The sequence below is a fragment of the Excalfactoria chinensis genome, chromosome 16 (assembly GCF_039878825.1).
Source record: "Excalfactoria chinensis isolate bCotChi1 chromosome 16, bCotChi1.hap2, whole genome shotgun sequence".
NCBI lineage: Eukaryota > Metazoa > Chordata > Aves > Galliformes > Phasianidae > Excalfactoria > Excalfactoria chinensis.
This window is the reverse complement of record NC_092840.1, coordinates 7,602,621-7,629,620: the sequence shown is the minus strand read 5'-3', so window position 1 is coordinate 7,629,620 and position 27,000 is coordinate 7,602,621. Positions and strand designations below refer to the sequence as shown.

The 27,000-nt window shown below is 51.7% G+C and overlaps 1 protein-coding gene across 21 annotated transcripts in view; it reads left to right on the top strand.

Moving 5' to 3' along the window:
- The window catches only part of NCOR2 (nuclear receptor corepressor 2), a 157,674-nt gene extending 142,167 nt beyond the window's left edge, over nucleotides 1–15,507 (top strand). For 16 of the 21 annotated variants that reach the window (XM_072351408.1, XM_072351404.1, XM_072351406.1 and 13 more), the window contains exons 33-47: nucleotides 1,681–1,908; nucleotides 2,072–2,317; nucleotides 2,425–2,574; nucleotides 3,014–3,148; nucleotides 3,258–3,420; nucleotides 4,219–4,652; nucleotides 5,979–6,122; nucleotides 6,226–6,374; nucleotides 6,702–6,895; nucleotides 8,423–8,572; nucleotides 9,368–9,513; nucleotides 10,637–10,690; nucleotides 12,633–12,860; nucleotides 14,172–14,351; nucleotides 14,434–15,507. In XM_072351408.1, coding sequence (XP_072207509.1) covers nucleotides 1,681–1,908; nucleotides 2,072–2,317; nucleotides 2,425–2,574; nucleotides 3,014–3,148; nucleotides 3,258–3,420; nucleotides 4,219–4,652; nucleotides 5,979–6,122; nucleotides 6,226–6,374; nucleotides 6,702–6,895; nucleotides 8,423–8,572; nucleotides 9,368–9,513; nucleotides 10,637–10,690; nucleotides 12,633–12,860; nucleotides 14,172–14,351; nucleotides 14,434–14,609 — 2,777 coding nt within the window. In that variant the 3' untranslated portion in view covers nucleotides 14,610–15,507. The remainder of the gene's footprint in view (nucleotides 1–1,680; nucleotides 1,909–2,071; nucleotides 2,318–2,424; nucleotides 2,575–3,013; nucleotides 3,149–3,257; nucleotides 3,421–4,218; nucleotides 4,653–5,978; nucleotides 6,123–6,225; nucleotides 6,375–6,701; nucleotides 6,896–8,422; nucleotides 8,573–9,367; nucleotides 9,514–10,636; nucleotides 10,691–12,632; nucleotides 12,861–14,171; nucleotides 14,352–14,433) is intronic. The other 5 variants (XM_072351410.1, XM_072351412.1, XM_072351409.1 and 2 more) reach the window with 2 other exon arrangements.
- Nucleotides 15,508–27,000: the final 11,493 nt, after the last annotated feature.

Sequence of the window (27,000 nt, the reverse complement as noted above, 5' to 3'; positions counted from 1 at the left end):
GTGCTATCATGGAGGGGATTTTCCCCTTTTTCACCAGTATGGTGAAATGGAATGGAAACACGGTGTGTTTATCCATCACCTCTGCACCCAAGCACCTCACCTCTCACAAGTGGCCCATAGAGACATGCAGTGATCTGCTGGGATGCACTCAGACCAGAGCACAGAAGGTCCCTGGCACTACTGCATGGTGAGAGGGAACGCAGATCCCATTCCATAGGATGCTGCCTGCAAGCTATGGGTAACTGCAGCAGCCTGGGGGCACTGCTTTCCTCCAGCTCTCTGGCATTGTTTGGGGGATGTTTGCATCTCCCACCTGCAAATCCTTGTCCTACAACAACAGTCTTATGATTTGGGGGTGTGCGGCACAAGACACCACAGCCTGCCAGAAACCAGTGCCAGGATGCAGCTCCCCTGAAGGAATTTGGGTTTCAGAGCTCTCCAAAAACCCTCCAGCATCACTCATGGCCAAATGATAAGGCTCTGGGCACATTTGGGGTCTCTAGGGTCATCCCTTTGCTCTGCTGTTTTTCCAGTGAGGCCCATCACTTTGGCAAAGCCTTCAGCTGCTTTGTGGCTGATGAGATTTGCACATATGGTGAGGATGGCACGAGGGAGGCCCAGGCTGTAGGGAGGGATCCCAAGGGGAAAACAAGCGTTCCTGCAGAACACCAGCAGGGGAGTGGATTCCTGCATCATTGGGCTCATGGGAAGGCATGGGCTGGCTCTTGTTCTGAATGGTTCGGGGCTCGTTTCTGGTGCAAGAGAACTGTGTTCACGCTGCTTTGAGGTGGTTCTGTCAGCTGCTGTCCACACTGTTGTTACAGCTGTGAACTGGTGACTCTTGTCCCGGGTGGGGTGAGAAGTGCCACCAATGTCCAGCACAGGTTGGGAGAGCCAAGAGAAGGCCCTGACATTTCTCCAACCTCTCTGTGAGCATTGGGCAAGAGCTGACAGGGCAGCTGGTGCCTGAACCCTCTGAACTGTGTTTCGTCACTGTGGCCGGGAGTCTCTGGGTTTGCTGGCTTCCATCGCTGGGTGCACATATAGCAAACATCCCCAAAACGCTGCCTGCAACTGGCAGGTTGCACAAGGTGGAGGAATGGGAAAGTCCTGTCCTGCTGCTCCTTGGATCTGTGGCTCCACTCCCCACTTGGAAGAATGGCCTGTGCATATACCTCCCTTTGAGGATGGAGAATAAGGCCATCTGTCTGTTTCTCCCCGTGCAGATGCTGCACTGAACCATGCACAGGGCTGGTACGGGTCCTGCAGGACCATATTTAGTGCTATCAAAGCAAAGCCCAGCATGCTGCACCTGGTACCTCTGCCCTGTCCCAGTCCTGTGCTCGTGGGACAGTTTGAATGCTAGAAGGAGTGAGTGGGATGCCAAAGGGAGAGGTCCAGGCTGAGTGTGACGCAGGCAATAGAGGGTGGGAGCCCCTTTCTATGTCTCATGGGGCACAGATGGGTTGGGACAGGCTTCTCCTGCGTGTGACCAGGGCTTGGCTGCCTTGGTGTTAGTGGTGTAATGTGGCATGGCAGCACAGCAAAGAGGAGAGGTCCCTCGAGTTCAGGGAGAGCTGTGGGCGTCCCCTGAGGACACACTTGGCTCAAGGCTCCCCTCAGAGACATGGCTTGGCTGCGGTGCTGGGTCTCTGACTCATTTCCTTCTGCTCTCTGCAGGGAGCATCACTGCTGGGAAGCCAGTGTCCCAGGACAGAAAAATAACCCCCACATCGAGAGAGCTCACCAACTCCAAGTCTCCACATGCCCCCGTGCCGGATCACCACCACCCCATCTCCCCCTACGAGCACCTGCTGCGTGGTGTGAGCGGGGTCGATTTGTACCGAGGACACATCCCGCTGGCTTTTGACCCTGCTGCCATCCCGAGGGGAATCCAACTGGAAGCAGGTACCGTTGGCAGGGGGGATGGTTGTCTTGGGATTGTGCTCCAAAACCTAAGGTTGCGCCAAGCAAAAGCACTGCTCTGGGTTTAGTTGTGGTAGATGAGAAACCTCCCAGAAACCATTCCTTAGGGAACACTGCATCATTTCTCCGTCCTTTTCTCTCCCAGCTGCTGCTTACTACCTGCCGAGACATCTGGCTCCGAGCCCCACGTACCCCCACCTCTACCCCCCGTACCTCATCCGGGGGTACACGGACACGGCCGCCATGGAGAACCGGCAGACCATCATCAACGACTACATCACGTCACAGCAGATGCACCACAATGCCGCAGCCACGGCCATGGCGCAGCGGGCAGACATGCTGCGTGGCTTGTCGCCCCGTGAGCCCTCGCTCGCCCTCAACTATGCAGCAGGTCCTCCCCATCCAGGGGGTCTTGGGGCTGTTCCCATGTTTTGGGAGCTGGGGCCAAGTTACAGTGGCTCGCTATTCCCCTGACAGTCCTCTTGCTTCTCTCTCTAGGAATCATTGACCTGTCCCAAGTGCCACACCTGCCTGTCCTTGTGCCCCCCACCCCCGGCGCCTCTGCCACCTCCATGGACCGCATCACCTACATTCCCGGCCCCCCCCAGACCTTCAGCAGCCGGCACAGCAGCTCCCCGCTCTCCCCAGGTAATGCTGCAGGTCTCTTTTCTCAGAGGAAAGCAGTTGGGCAGGACTCCTTCAAATGATTCACAGCCATGAGCTCAGCATGCTGGGAGACATGGGGGATCCCAAATGGTTTCCCACCCAGCCACCAGTACTCCCTCACAACAGCTCCTTCAGTTCTGCTGTGGGGAGGTTCATTGCTTTTCCTCCTCCTCCCCCAAAGTGGCAGCTAGCAAACAGCTTTGTGAAAGGTCAGACCCAGGAGATGTCACCAGGACTACTACTGTGTGATTTCCCTGGGCTTTGTCACTCAGGTCACCGCGGTCTGTCCTGTTCCAGGTGACCTTGGATGGAGCCATCTCTTATCTGCTCTGCAGACGCAGCAATGTGAAGGACAGGCAGCATTCCCTGTGGTGAGTGACTCTGTTTGCAGCCCTTTCATTGCCTTTCTGTTGTGTTTCAGGAGGTCCCACGCACTTGACCAAACAATCGGGATCATCAGAGCGGGAGCGAGATCGGGAGCGTGAACGTGAGAGGGAGCGTGAAAAGTCCATCCTAGTATCCACCACTGTGGAGCATGCGCCTATCTGGAGACCTGGTAGGCTTGGGGGGGTGGGTGTGCTGGCAATGCCTTGGGGCCTTGCTGAGTGGAGATGGGGTTGGGACTATAAAACGAAGAGCTGAAGTCCTTGTCTGTCTGCCCCCAGGTACAGAGCAGCCCAGTAGCCGTTCCTCCTCACACTCTCACAGCCACCAGCACTCTCCTGTCTCTCCCCGCACCCATGAGACCATCCAGCAGCGCCCCAGCGTGCTCCACAACACGAGCATGAAGATCATCTCCTCGGAGACCCCCACTCCTTCCGTCCTGCGGTACGTCCCCACACACCATTCCTGCCTCTGGCCTTGGGGTGGATCTGGTTGCTTGTTATTAAGCACCTCGTGGGCACCTTGGAGATGCACAGGGGTTGGTTTGGTCTCTTCCCAGCAGGAGCATGGCTGGCACTCATAGGAAAGTTGCGATGGGGAGAGGGAGTTATGAATGTCTCTGGGCTTTTCCCGTGGGCTTTGTCCTCTGGTGAATCCATCCAGGTCACTTCAGTGTTGTAGATGCTAACGAGGCTGAACCTTGTAGTACAAGCATATAGGCGGTAGCGGGGCTTTTTCGGGATGTGACGGTGATAGTAATCCAGGAAGTAATTCAGCCTCTTCCGTCTCAAGCCCTGTGAATCACATTGGCGCGCATTTCAAACGTGCCCTAGGGGGCGTAGACGAAGTAGTAAGGTATATAAGGTGTTGATTACCCCTAATAAACGCCATTTTGCCACGTTTCTTGATGAGTCACGGTGGTCTTTTGGCTCTGGCAAAGGTTTCGCAAGAACCTGGGAAATTGGGGGTTTCCGAGTCACGGCAACACTTCAGGTATCCCATGGCCAGCTATTCTGGTATGCAACTGGTTGGTAGAGACTTCATCTGAGCTCCCTCACCTGTTCCAGCACGTGCCACTCTGTGACCCACAGCAGGCGGTTGGGGCCCTTCCAGTCTAAAACCATTCTATGATTCTGTGCTCCAAGCCCACTGAGGATCACAGCCAGACAGCGCCAGTCCTTGGCCAAGCACTCCCCTTCGCCACATGTTTTTCTCTGACCTTCATCACCTTTTGCCTTGCAGAACCTCCTCCACCACTACCACGTCACCGATCCGCTCCGCAGCCTTCCCCTCGGCCTCCACCCTGCGCTCCTCCATCGGCGCAGCAGACGGCTACACGGCCATGCTGGACCCGGCCGTCCTGCAGAAAGAGGCCTCGAGGGCGCGGGAAGCAAAGGCAGAGCGAGCCCAGACTGACAGCAACGTCTTCACCTCAAAGCTGCCCAGCGGGGCTAGCCTCGAACAGTCGCCTTCACCTATTAAAGCCATGGAGTCGAGGCCATTACCTGCCTCCGGACCCAGTTCTTCTCATCACTATAGCAGAGGACAGGGGAAAAGCCAGCAGCACCACCACCCTCTGGACCAGCAGCACGCAACCTCGGGCCCCGAGCAGCACAGTAGAGAAAAGAGTCAAAGTAAACCCTTTTCCATGCAGGAACAGGAGCTCCGAGCACTCGGTAAGACCGCCATGACAGCGGCCAGATTCATAGATGTGATTATCATGAGCCAAATTTCTTGCAATGAGGGGCAGCGAGAAAGAGGCTCGCTAAGTAACAGCTCCACTACTGATGGTAAGCCCTGGAGGGGAGGGGCCGGAGAGCTGTGGCCTGAAATCAGCTTTATTTCATTATTCCTTGTCTTTAGTCGTACGTTTTGGTTGTTGACTTTGTCGGCTCCCAAAGTGTGCTTGTCCTTCTCCTCCCCAATTGTTACGTTATTGCAGTCGTTATTGGTGTGTGTTTCAGGGATCTTCCCTTCTCCCACACTTCCCAGCCCTGTTTTGCAAATGTCGTGCAGTTCCTGGTATTGCTTTTTACAGACAATAGCAATTTGCTAATTCTGATTTCCCCACCATTAGAAATTCCCAGGAAGTCTGTAAGAAACAGTTGCGGGCAATAAATCGAAGGAGCAGAGAGGCAAAGCAAGCATGTGAGCATGATGTGGCCGTTGGCCACCCAACACACACATCCTCACTCATGTCATGCCATCTGGGTCTCCGTGGGCTGCAGCTCGGTGTGGCTCTGACCAGGTCCCCTTGCTACAGCCTTGGGCCTGAGAGGTGGGAGCTGCCAGCAGCCCATAGCTTAAAGAAGATGTAAGGAGGGCTGTTCCAGTGAGGGTGGCTCACTTCACACATGTCCTCTTCCCAGTGCAGGACAACCCAAGGCATCCCACTGGGACCAGGGCAGTGTGTCAGTGGGGCAGGGTGTCCTGGGCACCGCTCAGCATTGGCCAGCTCAGCCCAGAAGGGGCGGCTTCTAGGAATGGAGCACAAGGAGGGTGAAGGTCTGTAGGGCAGAAGTTGTGAGCGTTGCTCAACCCGCTGAGCTGACGGGAAAACGGGGACCTTCTCCAGGTCCTTAGCCCCACTCCGTGGAATTCTGACCCATCTTGCCTCAGTTTCCTCACTCTCTTTAAAAGTAATGTTGGTTCATTGCAAATCAGCACGTTTTGAACTTCGAGTCTCTGCAAAGGGTTTAAAAGGCAATTAGAGGATAAAAAGAACATTTCTGTATTTCAGGAGGTGGGCTCAGGGGAAGAGCATGAGGGAAACCCACAGGGTCTGGGTCCTGTCTCTTGTGCTGTCACTGTGAGCTTCACGTCCAGCTCTACAGGAATGAGATGTGGCTGCAGACCCCACTGAACCCCCCAGGGTTCAGCCAGACCTGGTCCACCTTTTTCTTCCCTCTTTGCTGAATGCACAGCTGCCCACCAGCAGCCATGCAGTGCTAGGGAACAGCTAAGTGACTCCCAGTTTTAATGCCCTTCTCACCATTATCCAGGCTTCCATGGCGGGTACAGCCCTGACCGGATCGAAGCCGTGAGTCCTGTCAGCTCACCCAGCCTATCCCATGAGAAAGGGGCCAAGCTGCTGCAGGACGTGGAGAAGGGGCACGGGGAGCACGACCCAAGGCAGAAACAGCAAGGTGAGGGCAGGGGCCTGGTGCCATGCCAAGGTGGTGTTCAGCCATCAGGAAACAGGACTTGAGTGTCACCTCACTTCAGCTCTGCTTTTTGTGCCTCCTCCAGCCTCTCTGAAGGCCTCAGGCTCTGAAGCAGCCCACCTGCAGCACTTCCGGCAGTCTGACGGCCCACAGCCCCAGTGCCAGCCCCTGCAGTCCAGCCAGAGCGTCAAGGGCATGAACCAGCGGGTGGTCACACTGGCCCAGCACATCAGTGTAATTAACCTCATTTTCTTCTTTCCTTTGGAGGGAGGAGGGAAGGGCTGCATTTGGAGTGTCTATGAAATGTATCTGGTGGGGAGGGCTGGGAGTGATGCTAGAGACGGTGTAGAGCCAGAGAGAGCAAAGTGCATTGGATGCATTCATCCCAGGTCCCTGTGTCCCAACCTAGCCCGTCGCAAGAGCTGCTGCTGGCAGGAGATGAAAGTTACATCTCTGCAAGGCCTTACCAGCCTAATTTCCTCCTGCTAGTCCTTAGCTGACTCCTGTGGAGAAAGAAATAAAACCCAATGCTTCTTCTGACTCAAGGATCTTTTCTTCTAGGAGGTCATCACCCAGGACTACACACGCCATCACCCTCAGCAGCTCAACTCCCACATCCAGACCCCGGTGTACTCCTTCCCTGGGGCCGCGTGCCCCGTGCTGGACCTGCGCCGCACCCCCAGCGAGGCGTACCTGCAGCAGCAGGAGCACGTAGTGGCTTCCAGGATCTCTCCACAGAATGAAGGAGGCAAAAGGTGAGCTCAGAGAGTTGAACCACAACAGGCACAGACAGGGGTTCTGCCAAGCAGTGGCTTCAAACCAAGGCTGCCCTTGGTTTCATGGAGCTCCAGTAAGGGCAGGTGTAGGGCTGATGTCATTTGGCACTGTTGGATTTGTGTTCCCCTGTTGGGGCTCACAAGGATCACTCACTTCTGAACTGGACGTTTTTCCTACGCAGAGCCTCTCTGGCCATTGCTGTAGTCCTAGAGATGCTCTTGGAGTCTGTCCATGATCCCTTTCTCAGATGGCTTTTAGGTGGGAATGGACCTCCTCAGACCCTCCAGTCTAACACCCTGCCCAGGCAGGGATGTCTGGAGCAGGTTGGTCATGGCCCTGGTCAGTTGGGTTTTGAGTATCTCCATTGATGGAGACTTCAGAACCTCTCTGGGCATCCTGTCCCAGTGTTCAAGCACCTTCAAGGTCAAAAACATGTTTTCTGTTCAGATAGAGTTTCACCCATTTGGGTTTGTGCCCACTGCTTCTTTTGCTGTCTCTGTCGTCAGTCTCTAGCAATGAGCAGTGACCTTTCAGACCACAGGTGGTTCCAAACAAAGAAACATACTTTCCACTGCTTCAGAGTAAATTTTACCTTCATCATTCTTAGTGGTTCTTGTTGCTTCAGGCAACACTGTTATTTCTTTGGAAGCCACTGCCAAATCACGCAGATAGCACTAGAAAGTGTGACTGAGATGGAAAAAGTGGGAAAAGTGGGGATGGTGTCTGTCCTCCCATCCCAGCATCAGAGTTCAATGAAGTCCAGGTGTGTCCAGGAAGCAGAGAGCTCTCCAAACTTACAGCTCCTTGTCAGTAAATGCCATTATTTCCATCATGGTCTTAGAGTTGGATTTGTTACATCAGGGGAGAGAGCCCAGCCCTGGCCAGCCAGAGATGAAAAAAATCCTGAGAAAAAGAAACCACAGAAAGAACAAAGGCGTAAATCCCCAGAACCACCCATGAGGAGTTCCTTGTGGGCTCAGCACTGGCCACCTCCCAGGCTGCAGTTGGAGGGCTGCGTCCCCCTGGCTGCCCTACACGGGCCCACCATGACCCTGCAGTGAAGTGGATGGAGATGGTGGGTGCTGCCCTCCTGTGCATTAGCAAATATAGTGGAGAACCACAAGTTGTGTCCCCAGAGCATTGATGTCCCACCCTGCGGAGGGATTGTGACCCTGCAAATGCAGGAGTGGACAGATATTGAGACTGAGCCCCAGTGCTGCTCCCTCGCATCTCCTGGGTTGTTGGGGGCATTGCTGCCTGGTGTGCTGCCTGGAAATCTGGGCTGCATCTCCGCTCAGTGCTGCTCGGCACGCCTGCGGTTCAGAAAATGACCCAAACTGCATTGCTCTGAGAGCCTGTGTTCAGCGCTGCCATGAGCCCACCAGGGTGGGGAGCTTGGCTTCATTCCTGCCGTACTGTGAGCTATTTTAGTCCTTCCCCACCACCCCACGTGGAGACTGAGCTGTTGCAGTGCACCAATGGCACCTCCCCATCGCCATCCTCAGGTCCCCAGAGCAGAGCAAAGCCTCGGCCGGCAGCGGGTCAGACAACTGCATCGAGCCCGTGTCTCCACCAGACGGCGTGGGAGAAGCGGAGCACGCCAAGAGCGCCACGTACCCGATCCTGTACCGCGAGGGCGAGCAGCTGGACCAGAGGTACTGCACAGCCAGGGGTGCGCCCATCCCCACACTCACCTCCACCCAGAGCATGACCCCATCCCTGGGCCCCATCCCTGCTGAGCAGCTTTGATAATCATGCAGCGGGGCCAGCTGGCTCCCGCAACCATCCATGGAGCTCTGTGCTGCTCCTCCTAAGACGTGGCCTCTCTCCTGCATGCTGCTCAGCACTGCAGCCTGCCTGTGTTCCCATCCTTTCTGCTGCTGCATCCCAGGGCCCCTCTTCAGTCCCACCTGAAGCATCTTTCTATAAAAACCAACTCCCTGAATGTTTGGCTGAGCAACAGATCTGCTCTTGGGGAACTGATTTTTAGGTCTGAAGGAGCTGAATTGGGCTCATTTGTTACAAGGTGGGAAGAATTAGGGCATAGATTTTTTCTTGCAGACAGAAGAAGAGACACATACCAGGTCATCATGGGAGGACATGAGGAAAAAGGGATTTTTGGTATGAGGAGGAAGATTTTTACAATGAAGGCAGTGAAACGCTGCAGAGTGCACGGAGAAGCGGTGGTGCTCCATCCCTGGAGACACCCAGGGTCAGGGGATGGGGCTGTGAGCACTGATGGAGCTGTGGGTGTCCCTGAGCACTGCAGGAGTGGGAACAGGCAGCCTGCAGGGGTCCCTTCCAACTCTCTGTGATGGGTTGGATATCCCAAATATCTCAGGAGCCCTGGACTGACGATGAGGAGTTGTACTAAGAGAAAAGTTCAGCCCTGGGTAGGACGTTGTGACCTGCACATTTCTGATGGTTTCTGATGGCCTTTTGCTTTTCAGGATGGGGTCCAAGTCCCCAGGAAACAACACTCAGCCTCCAGCTTTCTTCAGTAAGCTGACAGAGAGCAACTCTGCCATGGTGAAGTCCAAGAAACAGGAGATCATCAAGAAGCTCAGCACGACCAACAAAAATGAGACGGAGTACAGTAAGGACGTGGGGATCTTTATTTTGGGGCACAAGGGGAAAACCTTGAGGAGACGTGAAGCGAAGGAGGTTTGGGGAGGAGTGCTGTTGTGTTGCAGGCTGTGAGCTCCCAGCCATCTCTCTGCATCATGCCGTGGTTTCTTGGGAAGTGCGAGTGCCGGATGCTTTTCAGTGTGTCTGAGGAAGTGATGGGAGCCTTCCCAGCTGCACATCTCCATGCTGTGGGGCTGTCAGTCCCACACTGTGGCAGCTCCAGATAACCTCAAGAGGAAGGAAATAATGAGCTGAGCATGGAGGAGACTTACAAGCAATTGATATTTTAATGAATGGCCAGCCAAGCTGAATCCTTCCTCCTCGAGATGCATCTCCCCCAAACGTTACTTTAATCCTTACGTCAATATTGATGTAGCTCTGTAAAACTAACCAGGCTGGCTTATATTAAAAATCCAGCCCATTCATTCATTAACCACTAATAGAGTAGATAGGATCATAATTTAATTTAGCCCCGCATTATACAGTCAGTACTAATTCAATTTGAATCCATCTTACAACAGCTGCATTGGATAAAAGCGGCTGAGCTGTCTCGTCTCCTGGATGATGTTACAGTATTGTTATGCCCCTTTGGGGACGCGTGGCTGAACCCCATGACCTTCCACACTTTTCCTTATCAAGGGAAAATATACAGAAATAGGAAACACCTTTTATTTGATGAGAATTTCTGTTATTCTAAGGAAAGCATTATCCAAGTCAAATAGCTCAGCTAAGTGGGAAAATATTGATGTAATGTTTCTTCTCGTCCTCTTTGCCCTCCCCACTGCCCAGACCTGCTCCCTGGGTATGAAGGACTGGAGCCTGTGGGATTCCCATAGGCGGGAGAGGATTTAACTTCATAAAGCTCTCAATCCAAAGGGCTGGAAGGGAGGGACTGCAGCGCTGGGTGTGAAGGCATCGCCCTGGGATCTGCTTCTCTGCTGTTTCCCAAGTTGTGCCTGCTGGCCTTTAGGCAGAGCTGCCCCGGGGCTGGGGGCTGCTGTCAGCCAAGGCGAGATGTGAGAGCTCTCACTGGCTCCATGGCACCAGAGCAGCGCTGCTCTGTACTCAAGAGCTTCTTTGTTTCTCCCCAGATGTTGGGCAGCCTGGGACAGAGATTTTCAATATGCCAGCGATTACTGGAGCAGGTAACTCACACTATGTCTGTACTGTGCCTCATTCCATACCAAGCTCACGGCTGTCCAGAGCTGGAAGATAGGGTGACTCCGTTTTTCATTCTGCAATAATGCCAAATGTGGCATTGCTGAGGCTGCAGCCTCGCTGCCCTCCATTGCTCCCTGCTGTTGCGTGCAGTGTGACTCCTCTGACAGCTTTGCAGAGGGTGAGGAAGAGTCAGAGCCGTGCAGAGCTGAAGGGCAGCACAGGAGCTAAACTGGAGGTCTGGGGGCTTCCCAGGGGCACTGCACCCTTCCCAGATCTGCACCTGCAGCTTTCGGCCCAGTTAGGAAAGGAAGAGAGAGAGCAAAGAGGGACTGGAAGCAGTTCTATAGGGTTGGGCAGTGGGGGCTTCCCAGATGTGGGACAGGCAAACCTGAGGGAGGAAGATGGCATGACACCTCTGCCACCTGCTTCTGGCATAGCTGCAGAGGTGTGTGTGGGCACAGAATGCCAACAGGAGAGTCCTGTGGGTGGCAGCACTCGGCCCTCGCTGTCTCACCTGCCCAAAGGCAGAAGTGGCTGCACTCCCCCAGCAGCACCATGAGGAGATAGGGCCCCTTGCTGCAGTGCCGTGCCACAGCCATGGGGCCGGGCATACTGCTGGGCAGGAGGCACATCCCTTAGGTGCCTGTCTCCATCCCCATGGAGATCCAGCCCTGCCAGCAGAGCAGCTTTCTCAAAGGAATCCCCTCAGAGCAGTATTAAGAAATACTTAATAAATGATTAACGCCTCCTCCAGTGGAGGATGCCTCTGGGTTGTTCTGTTTAATTATGAGGAGGAATGACCAAATTTCCCCCTGCCAAGGGAAGGAGCAGGGAGTGCTTTGCTCACTTCTGTGCTGCTCTGCCTCAGTGGCAGGTCCCAAGCCCAGGGCTGTGGGTACGGATTGTGGTGCAGGAGGGCAGTACGGTGTGGGACTTCTGTGGCAGGCAGAATTTGTGGGGTGAGACCCAACATCCTGAGAGCATCCCCTGGTTCCAGCTGCTTGTGAGCATAGGGAGCTGGGGTGTGGAGGGGACCATGGGGGCACCCTGCTCCTTTCCAGGGGTGTGAAGCCCCCAGGATGGGGCAAGCTGGGGGCTGTCAGGGGGTTCCCTTGCCGGCCTGCTGTTCTTGTGTCTGTATTTTGCCCTTGCTTGTTCCCTATAACCACTGCGTTGGGAATGACGGTCGCGTGGCTGAGCCTAGTGCCCTCTGGTCCCTGTGCTGCACTATAACTGCATGGCTTCTGACACTCGCTGCCACTTGGACACAAACCTTGCCTCTGCAGCCTGTCCCGCAGCTGCGGCCAAGCCCGGAGGGGCCCCATGGGGAGGACTGGGGCGAGGAGGGACTGAAGGACCCACCCTGCCCTGCGGGCTGCGTGTCCCGCTCCTACCTCCTTTGCTGATGCCAAATCTGGGCAGTTCTTTCCAATCCAGTTTTCATGGTTTTTTTTCTAAGTGCCCCCTCTTCCTCCCCTGTCTCACCCTTCTTGGGAAGCCCCAGCCTCCAGTTTCTCCACACAACCGTATTGCATCAGTACATGCATCTGTGCGGACTCCCCACAGCCAGGCACTGAGCCAGGTGGGAGCACAGCCCCCTCCTGCTGCACCCCAGGGCTCATCACAGACCCTTCCCAACTCCCTCTGAGCCCTCAGCCCCATCCCAGCCCCTTCTCCTGCCAGGCCCTGGGGAGGGATGGAGTGGGGAGGAGGAGGAGGAGGAGGAGGAGGGGGGCCAACACGCGTTGCAGAGCTTTACAGAACAAGATGACAACATTTGTTGCTTTGCGAGGATGTGCTGACTGTTTGTTTCTTCCCTCCTCCCTTGTCTCCTTTCTCCCCTTTCCCCGTCCCCCCCATCTTTCTTCTCATTTGGCTCCCCCCCACCTCCCATCCCCTCTTTCCTCCCCCTCCCGTATCTCCCAGGGCTAATCAGTTGTAGGAGCCAGTCGGTCCAAGAGAATTCCAGTACCAACATGGGGTTGGAGGCAATAATTAGGAAAGCCCTAATGGGTAAATATGACGAGCAGTGGGAAGAGCGCTCACCTCTCAGTGCCAATGCTTTTAACTCTCTGAATGCCAGTGCAAGCCTGCCCGCTGCTATGCCCATAACTCCTGCTGATGGACGAAACGAGGACGTGCGCTCCTTGCCAGGTCTGCAGCCCTCTCCACCTTCACTCTCTCTGTATTATTAATTCTCAGCATTTCTATTTCCCCTTTTGTGGGTGGATTTGTTTTTCCCCCCTCCCTGTTTTTGTTCATTTTGGTTTTCTTTTCTCCCCACCCCAGCTTCAAGCTTTGTGAATCCGCTGATTAATCCCGGTCTTGTTTGATGTTCATTTAATAGTCTCGGAAGGTGCTGATGCTTTCTCTAAACCACTGACCGTGCTCCTTTCCCCATTCATTTTTGGGTTTTTTTAATACCTCCGTTTTTCTTTTTTTTCTTTGTTTTAATCACGTAAAGGAGGTTTATGGGGTGGGAAAGCCAACACCCAAAAGACCAAAGCGATAAACCTTTGTTTAGAGCCACTCCAAACTGTTTGTAAAACTCCATCCCATGCCCACACATGGGAATGCTCAGATCCAGCACTGCCTTCCCGGATCTGGGCTCCAGAGTTGCTCCAAGCCAGGGGTGGGTGCAGAGGACACAGGGCTGTGCCATGACTCTCTCCCCAGGCTCAGGGTGTCAGTGCTGAGATGGGCAGTGCCTGGAGCAAGAGAGAGAGCTCACACAGAGAGCCAGAAGGGATAGATGGGGGAAGCCAGCTGAGAGCAGGGCTGGGGCACGCTGAGCTTTAGTGCCTTGGGGGGTTTGCTCAGTGTCTGTTCTGCACACCATGAGCTTGGGAAGGGAGCCCCAGTTGGTTTGAGGTGTGCATTTGTGCCCCATGGGCAGAGGCCTTGGTGGGGGCTGGGGCAGTCTCCAGCTCAGCAGTGTGCGGGGGCACGTGGTGCTGTGCCCTGCCCAGCTGGCAGCAGGCACTCCACAGCTTGCTGCAGGCATGCTCTCTGGCTGCTGCATGAGCCCAGCAGCTTCTGCCACCCATGCTTCCCTGTGCCCACTGAGGTCTGCCCAGAGCAGGTGGGGTGGGACAAGAGCCCATCTGTCCCCTTTTGGGAGCTCTGTCCTGCCTAGCTGGGCTAACATCCCCAGCACAGAATGTTCTGTCCACTAAATCTTTAAAATCTGGCTGAAAAATGGCCAGAGATTGTGCTGTAAGGATGGATTAAGAACCACAGGAATGAGGGGCTACAGGCCTATGTAGCTATGGGGTCCCTGAAGCTCCCATCCCCCCGTGCAAGGCAAGCTTACCTCCTGCCACCAGCACCTTGCAGGCTTCAAACAGCACGCGGGGCTGGGGAAGCGCAGGGGGGTGCACGTACTCTGTGCCCGATTTCCCCCCAAAATCCATCACGGCCACATCCCAGCAGGGCCGGCTGATGAGCAGGCGCTTCTCTTTGCAGCAGGAGGGGGGAAGCCAAAGATTGCCGCCAGACCCAACAGCCGCAAGGCCAAGTCGCCGGCACCCGGCCTGTCCTCTGGTGAGCGGCCGCCGTCCGTCTCCTCGGTGCACTCAGAGGGGGACTGCAACCGGAGGACGCCCCTCACCAACCGCGTCTGGGAGGACCGGCCATCATCCGCAGGTATAGCCTGGGGAGGGGGACATGTCCCTGAGGTATGCCCCTGCTTCCACAGCGCTGACCTTCTGCTCTCTGCTTCACACAGGCTCGACGCCGTTCCCCTACAACCCGCTCACCATGCGGCTCCCCAGCGGGGTGGTGACGGCAGCCCCGGCTGTGCCGCTGCCACAGGGAACGCCTGGCGGGCAGCACCATGCCTGGGACGAGGAGCCCAAGCCCCTGCTCTGCTCCCAGTATGAGACCCTTTCGGACAGTGAATGAAGCGAGCCAGGGGCAGGGAGATGGCGACCAAACCGAAGGCGCGGGGAGCGAGGTGCCCGGGGCCCAGCCCCACTGGCTCTCATGAGCAAAGACGCAGGAGCAGAGCTTTCTTTTGGTTTTTAATTTTCCTTTCATTTCCTTCCTCTCCCGACTGGCCAGTTTGGTAGGGATGATTTTTCTTTTGTTGGTTTTTTTTTTTTTCCTTCTGTTTTTGTTGTTGTTGTTGTTGTTCTTGTTATTCTCAACATCTGGAAACGTCTGCATCCTCTTCAGTCTAAGAAAGAAACAAAGAAGCCTTAACGAGACAAAACCCAAGGATCCCATCTTTGTCCTTGCCAGCATTGCTGGGCAGTGACCCCACACACCGTGTCCCAGGGCTGCGTGCACACAGACGCTCTGCTCCATGGCGCTGGGCGAGGGGCTCCGTGGGGCCGTGCCACGGAAACACAAAGCCTTGCAACGGTTTAACGACAACAACAACAACAAAAAGATGTGAAATGCTTCATAGGATCGAACCCGGTTTGGTTTCCCTCGGCAGATCGGAGGGGTGGGAGCTGCCATCCCCGCCGCGCAGGACGCGTCAGCTCGATGCGCTTTGCACGCAGCTGGGCGAGCAGGGAGGGCGTGAAGAGCCATGTCGGAGAATATTGCTGGTCCCTTGGGTGGCAGAGAGCCTGGGCTCCATCCGTGTGGGAAGAGATTCCCCGTGCTGCCCACAGACGGGCTCGGTTGCTTTAAGTGCATTGTTTTCTGAATGGTGAGAAAAGGCAATTGTAAATTGTATTGGTCTACAGGGTATATTTTTGATACCTTCGGTGAATTATGTCGATATTTTACGCAAGGAAGGACTTAAACGAAACACAGTATTACATGCTGTAAAAGAGGTTCTGTTCTTACACGCAGGCTTTGATGTGTTTGTCCATTGTATGGAAATGTTTAAAAAAAAAAAAAAAAAAAAAGGAAAAAAAAAAAAAAAAGAGATGGTAACGGTGATCCATCAAAGTCATCTGTAAGTCAGGAGAATGTATAAACTTAGTTTAAAAAATGATCTTGCCGTGGTTGCAGGGCCCCCATGACGTACAGCGCTGCTGACTCAGCAGAAAGCCTTTGCTGGTTGCAGGCATTGGTTCTCCAAAGCCCTCCGGAGCACAGCAGGAGGCCAGCAGGGCAAGGAGCTCATAGGAGACTTTAAAGAGAAAAAATAGAAAAGGAAAAAAAAAAAAGTTTTTATTGTATTTTTGTGATACACACGGATGATGCTCTACGTTCTTTTTTTCTTTTTTCATTCCATGACGTTGGATCATATCTGCAGTTAAAGAACAAAAAATATTAGATTTTTTTTTTTTTTTTTTTTTTCCATTCACTTCTGCTTTCATCGCTCTGGGGGGGGGGAAAAATGGTAAAAAAAAAAAAAGAAAAAAAAAAAAAGAAAAAAGAAAAAAAAAAGAAGTATTAAATGCTTTGCATTCTATACGCTAGAGGAAACAAGAGCACGGCACAGACTTCCCGCAGCCCGCAGCAGCTCTGACCCGCCAGGCAGCGAGCATCGCCTGGTCACCAACCCATGGTTCTTTCTTTTCCCCCTGCAACGATTCTGATTTCAAAGCAAGAGAATGGTGGTGTTTGTTGTATGTTTGTTTGGGGTACGGGGTTTTGTTTCGTTGTTTTTCTTTTTTGGTTTATTTTTTTGTTTTATTTTTACAATGTACAGGTTTTTAATGTTCATCGTTGTTTGTGTCTTTTCTGTTGTGCTTTTTTTTCTTTCTTTTTTTCTTTTTTTTTTTTTTTAAAGAAAAACAAGACAATGCACAACGATGTGGAAGTGTTTCCGTTCCCAGGTTATTGCTGCTGGTATCTCCCCAGCTCTGAGACGTAGAGCTGACAGAGCTGATGTCTGGGCATAACGCTATTAAAGTGTCACAGATTTTTTTTTTTTTTTTCTGGGAAAAGTCCAAATTCAACCCATCTTCAAAACCGCCTCTTTAACCTTTTCAGAGAGAAAAAAAGAAAAAAAAAAAAAAAGGAAAAACAAAAACCCACAACAAAGAATAAAGTTACCACTTGGCACAGTAGTGCTGCTTTGGTGTCTTGAGGAGAGGCCGAGAGAGGCGCAGGTGGCTGCAGGCTTCATGGAGCTGGTGGATGCTGGGCAGCCCTGGGACTGCTGGCCATGCCGGGGGCGGCACTGAGGGCCTCGGTGTTTGTAAGGGCAGCAGTGGGCAGCCTTTGGGCTGCTGTCATGGTGCTGCCACATGGTCATGTCACATCCCCTCCTGCCTCCTCCCCCAAAGTCTGGCTGTGGCCAGCCCCACTGCCACCAGGGCCTGGCTCCATGGGACATCCCATGCCCGCCTGAGGAGCATCGGGGCGTGGGCCTGAGGCGCACCGCCTCAGCCATGTCACGTCACACCGCCAGCTGTGAGGAAGCCTTGCAGCCTGGTTGTTTTCTTCTCGTTATCCCTTTGTGTGCCCAAAGCAAAGGTGCTGGCAGGGCTCCCTGAGAGCCCACAATGAGGAGCTGCAATGCAGTGCTGCAGAGGGCTGTGAGGTGTTGGTGAGGAGGTGTCCGCCATTTTGGGGCTATTGGGTTCACTGGGCTGGGAGTGTCCCCACTGTCTCTCCTTAGGCCCCATCCAGCAGCACAGAGGGATGCACGAGGCCAGCAGCAGCTCTGAGCCACTTTTGGTGGAGCAGGGAGCACCCTCCAGCTGGAAATTAATTAATTAACCTGGGTAAATTCAGTGAGTTTACCACATGCTGGGAAGGAGGAGCACGGCCATGCAGAGGGATGGGCTGTGAGGCTGTGTTTTTGGGAAGTGGGGAGCTTGTGGGCATGAGCACTGCTGCCCTGCTTTGCCCTGCTGGCCACGGGCCCTGCTCATTTACCCCAAATCACCCACCTACTGTGGCTGCAGCCCCCAGCACCCCATACACCCCCAAACCCTGTGGCAGGTCCTTGCTGATGTGTCCTCATTCTGCCAACCACCGTGCATCCCCATCCAGCAGTCAAGGAGGAAGAAGGAAGGCATGTTAAACCATCAAAAAAACCCCAAACAACCCAAGTTTAAAGGTAACATTAACCCACTTTGCAATTTGTACAAACAAATTATTGGGCAATTTATTATTTGAACTGTACCAGGGGGGGGGAGGGAAGAGGGGAAGGATATCTATTTTTTGTGCGACCAAACTGTGCATAGCTGTTTTGAAGTGAGCTGTATGATAGACAGGGCTGTACATAGAAACCACGAGGTGTAAATATTTACCCAGCTTGCTCTGAAGGGGAGATGTTCTGCTGCTGAAGGTGAAGGGCTTGTTCACTGTTACTTTGCTCAGCGCGCCCACCAGCAAGCGGTGTGGGCAGCAGTGGCTGAACACTGCCTGACTGTTGAAATAATAAAAAAAAAGCAAACAAACAAACCAAAAAAAAAAAAAAAAAAAAAAAAAAAGCTTATTTGCCAGCAAAATACAGCTCTCCTGCTGCTTCTTTTGCATGCGTAAAGCCAGGAGGAGCTGGTTGGTTGGTGGCACAGTGTGGGTGGCAGTGGGGTGGGTGGGGGATCCTGCAGTGATGCGGTGTCAGCTGGAGGTGCTGACAGAAAAGTGAGCTGAAAAGGGGGAAACATTGGTGACTGTGTGGCATCCCCAACACCAACTACGGCCAGATAACAGTCCCATCTGACCCCTTGGGACACACACGCCTCTCTCCCCCCATCCATCAGCCTGAAATACCTTGCTCAGCTCTAAGAAAGGGTTCTCCTCTCACTCTACTTTCATTTAATTTTAATAAGCTACTATCTGCAGCTTCCCTGAAATCATCCCTTCTTCCCCACTCCCTGTAGTGCCCCAGACTGTTTTTGTTAGTTTTTTGCAGCGGAAATGGAAAACCAGCCTGAAACAGCTCCCGGGAGCTTTGTTTGGGAGTGGGGAAGGGGCCAGTGTCCTGTGGATGGCTCTGGGACCACTTAAATAAATGCCACAATACAGACACCTTTTCTTTGATGGCCTTTGAATAGCAGCCAAGGCAGATTTTGTCCCACTGTGACTGGAAAATATATATATATAAAATGAAAGAAAGTAGTTGTTCTGGTGATGGATAAATCCTCACAAGCCCTGTAGGGAATTATTGTGGAAGCTAATTAGCTGCTACCTAATTAACAGCTGCAACAGAAGCACTGGTAGCTGCTTGCAGGTCAGGATTGCTTTATCCCTGATATCAACCCAATGGGTTTTGGCTGACTTTGTGTGGGGTGCAGCCATCAGCCCCCCTTCCCATGTCTATGCCTATGGGTTTGTTTCTTGGCATGAGTAGTTTGGCATTTGGGGCTGGTGGGAACTGTTTAAAGCTCACAGGTTTACCTTTATATCTCAGAAACAGCCCAGGGAGCAAAGGGCTGTGCTGCAAAGGGGCCTGGAAAAGGTTTGATTTCATAGTGAATGGGCTGTGATGGCAGGGCAGAGTGGTATGTCCATGTGTGATTATATGGAGTTTATCTCATTGGAGGAACATGACTTGGTTGTGCACCTGGGGCCTTCAGCTGCCTTTTCTGAGAATCACAAATTGTTTTTTAAAAAAAAATAAAATGATGATAATCCCATTTTCCTTCTGAAAGAAGCAGCAAACACCTCTGCTTACAGGCATTAGGCACAGCATTTTGGGTGCTTAAACTCTGCAGTGAAAATGCTGGGTCACAGCTTGAAGCACTGATGGAACACCTGGTGGGAAGGCAGGGCCAACCCAGGGGAGCACAGGTGCAGGCCTGATTGTGCTTGATTGACTGCCAGCCCTTCCCAGCCCTCATTGAAGGGCTGGCAGTTGAGGAAGCAGTATCTTGCTGGAGATCTCTGCATGTCTGAGGCATTGTGAAGGTAAGTAGGTTCTTTCCTTTGTTTCTATGCCCATGGTTCTTATATTTGAGTAAGTTCTCATTTGCTGTAGCCTTTGCTATTTGGCTGCTATTGCTGTGCTTTGCATTGAGTTACAAACCAAGCAATGTTTATGGCAGAAATCTGCTGGTTTCTTGGACTTTCTGGATCCCTGAGACAAGTAACGGTGTTTTGTTGAGGTTGGGGGAAAGTACTGCTGATCTGAAGGCAATTGGAGTAAGTCAAGAAATAGCACAAATTGAAGTGGTGCTGCTCAGCTTCTTGCATCAGGATTTTGGCTGTGATGAGGTTTGACAACCGTTGCCTTCATTGGTAACTCACGCCGATGTCGACAAAACAGCAGGTGAGAAATCACTAAGGCCAAAAGCTTATGATTTAATGATGGAAAACTTTAGGCCTACTTGAAAAGCTTTCACATCCAGAGAGGAAAATGAAATGGGATGAAAGCAGATGGCTTTGAAAGCCAGCAATAAAAAAAGTCAGAAATCCAGACTTCAGTTTTGCTTTGGTGGTAGATAGGGTTTGGGGGGGGAAGGGGATAAGGTAGAAGATGGTCCCTGGTGGCTTTGACCCGGACAGGGCTGTGAGGAGGCACAGCAGTGTTGTGACTTCCTCCTGATGATGAAATGATGTTAAGTTACGATTGAGGGGTTGCTGTCACTCCCACACAGTGCTTGCTCCCCATTGTCAGGAGTGCTGCGATGTCTCTGGCTGTAAGTGCGCAACGTGTGGAGGTGCAGAGTGCTAGAATGGGGGTGAGCTCCATCTGGAGAGTGCCCTGCTTTCATGTCGGCACTGTGCTAAGCTTGACAGGGCATGTTCACTTAGGGCAAGTAGAAGTTGTCAGTGAAGGTTGATCTTTGGCCAGAGATTTCTGCTGACCCTTCCCAATTCTTGTACTTATTAGTCTTTGCCATCTCTCTGATGACTGGACACATGCTCAGTTCAGAGCAAACCCTGCTATTTACTAAGGAGATGCCAGGGAATAGAAAGCATTGACTGCACTTGCTGCAGCCGTGCTAATGATAGCTTATTTCCAGCTGTCATGTGCTGCTCTGTGAAAGCAGGGGAGAGATGCACGAGGCTTGGCCCAGCTCTGCCCAACATCCAGCCTATGTTTGCTGCTGCTGCTTTGTCCTGAGCTGCACAGAAGGCAGAGCGTCTGCCAGAGGTCACAGCAAGGAGGCTGGCCAGTGCCTGGAGCTGGGCACCAGCTGGACCCAATCAGGTCTTTTCCCTGTGGGGTGTTAATCCTGGGCCTTGGGTGAGGGCCATCTCCAGCTTTTGTGGGTTTGGAACAGAAAAAGATCTCCATTCTGTTCAACAAACTCTCATGCCTTGTCTCTGTACCCAGATGACAAGGCACAGCCATTTCAAGTGATGCTGGCTCCTTAAATGAGAAATGCATTCGACTTCCCTGCACTTAGCCCATTTTTAACCAACCCGGGTACATTCAGTCCCTACAGGCTGTCAGAGCATCCTGCTGCCTGTCAGACTGGAGCTGCCTCCCTGCGCCCACTGGGGAAGGAGAAACCAGGCAGTAATGGTTGCTCCTTTGTGGAGGTGAACAGTCTTTTTATTAGGTCCAGATGTTCCTTTTTGCCCTGGGCTATGCTGGGAAGTAAAGCAATGTGTTAATGTTGGCTGGGAGAGCCTTGTTGGAAACAGGCTTGAAGGAAGTGGGGTTTCTCCTGCACCCCCACTTTCTGAGTGCTGCTGGAAGCTGAGGCCGGCACAGGCACCAGAAATGGGGTTGAGGTGAGCAGCCCCATTCCCTTCAGTGACCAAAGATCTCCCAACATCAAGTGTGGCTTTTGCCAGCCACTGACTCCCCAAGGCCCTCTGGTACCCTTTGCAAGTGGCACTGCAGTAGGGCTCTGTTGGAGTGGGCTCAGCTGGGCTCACGCAGGATGAGGTGCCAAGCCTGGAGGCTGCTGAAACACATGGCTCGTTAACAGTGTGCTCCAGCCACGGCTGGGGCTTGTGCTGAAGCTTGTGCTGAGGGTTGGTGCTGTCAGATGCTTATAAGGGCCAGGGGACTTGCAAAGGGCCAGGGCTGCAGAGTTCAAGGGCAGAGCAGTGCTGTGCTAAACCAAGAGCCTCGAACCTGGAGTGCTGCTCTGCTGCTATAGCTTCTAGTTCCATCTCTACTGACAAATCTATGTGGCCAAGTGTGCTCTAAGATACTGCTGCCATCCCATAGAATGACTTGTGTTAGAAGGTACCTCAAAAATCATAGTACCCCACTGGAAGCTGGACCCGAAGCTAACCCCCACCTTGTGTGGCCCCGGCAGGTCAGTAGCTCCATAGCACAGAGTGGCTGGGCACCAGGATGTCCCTGAGAGGCCCTGCAGCAGCGCTCATTGAGCAGCCACAGCCAATGGCCTGGAAGTGCAGGTGCTAAAAAAAATCCTTGTCAGAAGCACAGCGAAAACCCATTTGTGAGTGGAAGGGGAAGAATACAAAGGCTTTTATTTCCTGAGGCATTTGTCAGAAAGACAAATGTGTTTTCTGAAATGTGCTGCCTTTTCCTAGCTGGCCTCCCACACAAGCACCAAACGGGCTTGCACAGCACGAAGCGGGCTGGTGGCATTTGTCCTTGGTAACCCAATGCTCATGGCCTCAGATGAAGCATTGGTTGGATCACTGTTTATTATCAGTACGCAGGGTGTATTGAAAGGAAGTGACAGATTTCAACACTACATCCAGGACTGGTTTATTGCTGGTGTGCTCCTCTCGCCCTTATTATTTATGTTGAAAATGATAAATGAGGGATTGATGATTCTAGGTGGTTTATGAATAATCAGGTCATTTTGCTGGAGTGCCCCAGGGGAGGGTAATATTTCTACAGTCCTCCATCAAAGGGAATGCAGCTTGCACTCACGTGTGTATGCGTGCGTGCTTGTGCTGTGTTGCATTGCAGTCAGTCTCCTTCATGTTTCAAGGAGCTGCAAATAGCCACTGGGCTCAGGATCTGATGTGAGAGAGGAGCCCCTGGGAGACTATTTGAATATTTTTGTACATAGAAATGTCTGATCACTGGGCTGAGAACGGGCTCAGGAAGAGAATCTGGAGGTGGTTAATGGAGAGGAGAATATTTTTACGCCAGAAATATGCTGTCCGCCTGTTTGCAGAGTAGGAAGGATGCAGTGAGCACCAAAAGCTTGGCAGGACGAATGTGTTCATCCTTGTGGATGTGAACTCTCCATCTGTCTGAGGGTGGAACTGTTTGGATCCAGCATCGTTATTAGAAGCAGAAAATAGAGTTCATAAAACTCCTTCCTTATGCCCCAAAAAGTAATTCGAGGAAACCTACTTGAGAACAAACTATTCTTGCATTGATTTTTTTCTTTTTCCCCCCTGTGGCTGAGGGCATTGGCAAGGGAAGGGAGACACAGTGCTTGGCAGGGGCTGTGTGGAGCTGGGGCGGTTCCTTGCTCCTCTCCTGTGTAATGACTGCAGGGCCTTTAGGAGCAGGAGCACAGCTGGGTGTCTGCACCTATCAGCCAAAGGGGCTGAGAGCTTCCTCCAGGCTCTGGCCCTGCAGGTCTGCATCACAGGACACAGAAGGTCACAGAGGAGGTCACAGAGCTGTGGCTGGAGCATCTCAGGGCCAGGCTGTGACATTGTCATCTGCTGAGCATAAGGAGCTGAGATGGTCACACAAACAGCGCTGGGGGAGCTGGTGGATTGGCAGTGGGGAGGAGCTTTTACTGCTCCAGAATCAGGTAAGGTTTTTGATTTTCTGGCAAATTGCGCTGTTGTTTGTTGACTGTACGTTGCTGTGGAACTGAATTTGAGAAAGGCATCTGTTGTTTTGCTCTGCTTTGTTGAGCAGAATTGGGATTCCCAACATGGGGGTTTTACTGTTCTTATTTAATTTGTATTTGCCCGTTATGAGTAACTTCTGTAGGTGAGGCTTTTGGCATTTCACTTGGAGCACTGTGCTGTCTGTAAAACCATCCTAAACCTTTCCTTCTGTTCGTAAAGGTGTCTAGTCCAAATTCAAAGTCCATCCATTATAACGTCAGCAAGTTGTAATCCCTCAGAGATATGTGCAATTACACTCTGAAATATCCCAGGAGCAAAACTAATACCAAGCATCATCTGCTTAAATTTACAGCATCCAAATGGCACAGTAAAAGCCGCTAGCTTAGGAGTTAGCTCATCTGAGTGTGCTTGCCAAAACACATATCCTGCATCTAATGCTGCTTTTGCTTCTGAGGATTTAGCTGCCACCTCAGGAATCTTCATTGGACGGCATTCACGTTTTATGGTTTTATTTAAATAACAGGAGTGGATGCACATGTCCTTCATCTAGCACTTGGGTTTTGACCGTCAAACTCACCCAGGCCATGCATCTCTTGCCTTCTAAATGTTGCTGACATTCCTAAGGAGCTTGGGCATGTGTCTCCCATCCTTCACCTAGGAGTAGCTGAGCCATACTTTGTGTCGATAAACTTAGGATGAGGACAAGAGCATTTCCCATGCACCTGAAGCAAGCCTCTTGCATAATATGGCTTTCCTTCTCCTTTCCATTCCTTAGTGTTTAACAGCTGTTTTCATCCAAGCCTATTGACTTCATCCCTATAAATCCAATATGCTTTTTCCATAAGGATTAGTGTCAGATTCTCCCTGCAGACATCTTAGGTCTTGGAATACAGCTGAGAGCTCTACTAATAGCTGGCTGGTGAGCCTGAGGCATTTACAGCAATGGCTTTAAAATGAATGTACTTCATGGCTAGGCAGGGTTTTAGCCCTGATGCAACCCATCTGCCTCCGTGATTTGGAAAGCCAGGAAGTAGCAGGGGTCCTGACAGCCTGCTAGGATGTGGATACCTGGACATTAAATCAGCATTGTGTTTGTTCTGCCTGCCCTTTAAGGCATGGAAAAGCTGGGAGAGGAATTATCTAGCCTGAACACCAGGGCTTCATAGCTGGGTAGAAAAAAGATTGAGCAAGGAGGAGGAAATTTAGTGTGAGGAAATGGTAAAATCGCTCAAATCCAGAATGGCAAAACTGCCTCTGCACAAAGCAGGAGTTTGGTGCCCTCTGCTTGAGTCATTAAATTTCACTGAGCCCACCTGACAGAGCAGATTTTACTAATCAGGCCGCTGCCCTGAGAGCTGACAGCTGGGCCAAATCCTGCTGGCAAGAGGGGGGGGAAGACACCAGAACATTCCCTCTGGATGGGAAAGGAACATGAGGCACAAAGGCAATGGATAAGTAAAGGGAAAGAAACTCACACATGAGCCTGACAGTTTGGGCGTTTTATTATGATATATAAATTTTGTCATCTTAAATTATCTTCTATGAGTTGAACAGGAAGGGATTATTGTGGAAGGGGGAATATACAAAAATAAAGGGATATTGAAAACTACTGCATCACCACATATACAACAGTAAAGTACTTTACAAGCACTTAGAGAATCAGACTTACAAAAATAAAATTATGACACATCCTTATGCATTTCCACCAGTAATGTGTTCTCCCTTCACTAACCTTCAAACACCTTTCAACCCCACCTCCAGGTCACGATTCATGTGGCAGGATACTTTGCTCATTTTGATGGCCATCACAGTATCTAGAAAGGAACACGTGCCTCCCAAGGCATCAAATACAATGGTTATTGGTGAGCTGCAGGGGAGATGTTCAGAGCTGAGTGATTTGTGAGGAAAAGGGGTAATCCTCAGGGAGCAGTTTACCTGCCGGTAGAGATGTGAATCTCCCTCACCAAGATCCATCATTTCCTATGAAGTGTTCCCCTGTCTTCACGGGGCCATAGCTCTGTGTGCGTACTATGCAGAGGCCCCTACAGGCCTGGGGAACTCTGAGATCCACAGACTTCAGTGGAACTGAATGACTGTGGTAGAGAATGGATCTGATGTTGTTTCAGCTCTAAAGAGGGCAAAGATGCCTTTCCATGCAGGAAAAAAAGGCATGTTAGAACCACAGTGGCTAAATATCCTAGCTCACAGCGCTCACACCCTGAACCATCCACCTCTACATCAGACTCATGCTGCCTTCAGTCCTCGGTTTGCTCTGCAAAGTCTTTCTTCATCAACCCTTCGGTGACTTTTCCCATTTATATTTTTTGTAAGACTCACTCAACATAAATAGTAAATAGCATTCACTTCTCTGACCAGCAGCTCACTCAAACACTGCTATCAACACTCAAACCTCATTTCATCATTCCCAAGAAGTCTGCACCTAGGGTGCAAATCTGTCTCTATTTCACATTGAGAAAAGAATGCAAAGAAAGGAGCGGTAAACTCTTTTGGTCAAAGTTTTTCTCTGCGTTTTGTGCAACATGTTTTGTAAATTCTGAAAAGGCATTAATAAGCTCAGGTTCCCCTTTTTGGCCCCTAATACAGTTACAGCAATGCAGGCAGACCAGACACATGCATTCTCTGTTGCATTTTAGGGGTAAAACAATCACAGAAAAGAAGGGGGGAAGGGCAAACCCCTCTTGTTTGAGCACCCTCCACCCCTCCAAAAAACAACAATAAACAACTTACAAAAAAAAAAAGACAACATAAAACCAGAAGCCCTTTGTGAAAGCTTCTGATCCCAAAATAACTGCTGATGGAAACAAATTCCTACAGGCGGAGTCTGACTTAACCCATCAGGCGTGCAGGACTGTGGGCAACTGGCATATTAGGAGCCTTAGGAGAAATCACGTAGCCACAGCCTCGGCTGCTCCAGGGGCCTCACCTTTCTAAGCAGCATTTCTGTGGTCTAGGTTTATCATTTGTGTCTTTGGGAAAATAGGTGAACAAAGATCAGTTGGTTGAGATAAATAACGTTCCGTTTAAAAGAAAAACATCTCTGTAGTGGAACTAATTGTTCCTTTTAGATGCACAAAACATACTACAAATAAGGCACTTCTTGGCTCCTGGGAGCAATTCTTAACTGGCAACATGCACACAAAATTCAAATTCTGCTCTTGGAGCAAAACAACAACAACAACAAATCAGCACTTTTCCAAATTGCGAGCAAGGTGACTTTGGTCTCACTGCCTCACCCAGGCGTGGGGCTGGCAGCAAGAGGGACGGAGGGAGAGTAAGAGGTGGGATTTGTGTCCACGCCAGGGTGAGGACTGACCTGCTGTGGTTTTGTACAGGAGGAGCAAAATCTCCTTCTAACGCCAGCTCTTACTGACAAGAAAAGCAGCCTGTGATGGGCCCAATGGAGTCACCATCTAAGAAGGCATTTTGCAAAAGTTTCTACAGATCTCGGGCACTTTCTTGGCAATATCACAGTTTTGGATGTGGCCCAGGGTGGCAGCCCACCACAGGCTGTCCATGGTTATACAGCTCCGTGTGTTGGCAGCCTGGGAAGTTAAGCTGCCTGCTGACTCTTTTTTTCTCCCGACATGGCAAGATGAAAAAAGCTGCCTAAGCTCAAAGGAGCAGGAGCATGTTAGGTCATTCCTAGTCTATTTGCAGAGAAAACAAAGAGTAAAGATTCAAAACAGCCTGGTCAGGGAGGGAGGGAACCCTGCAC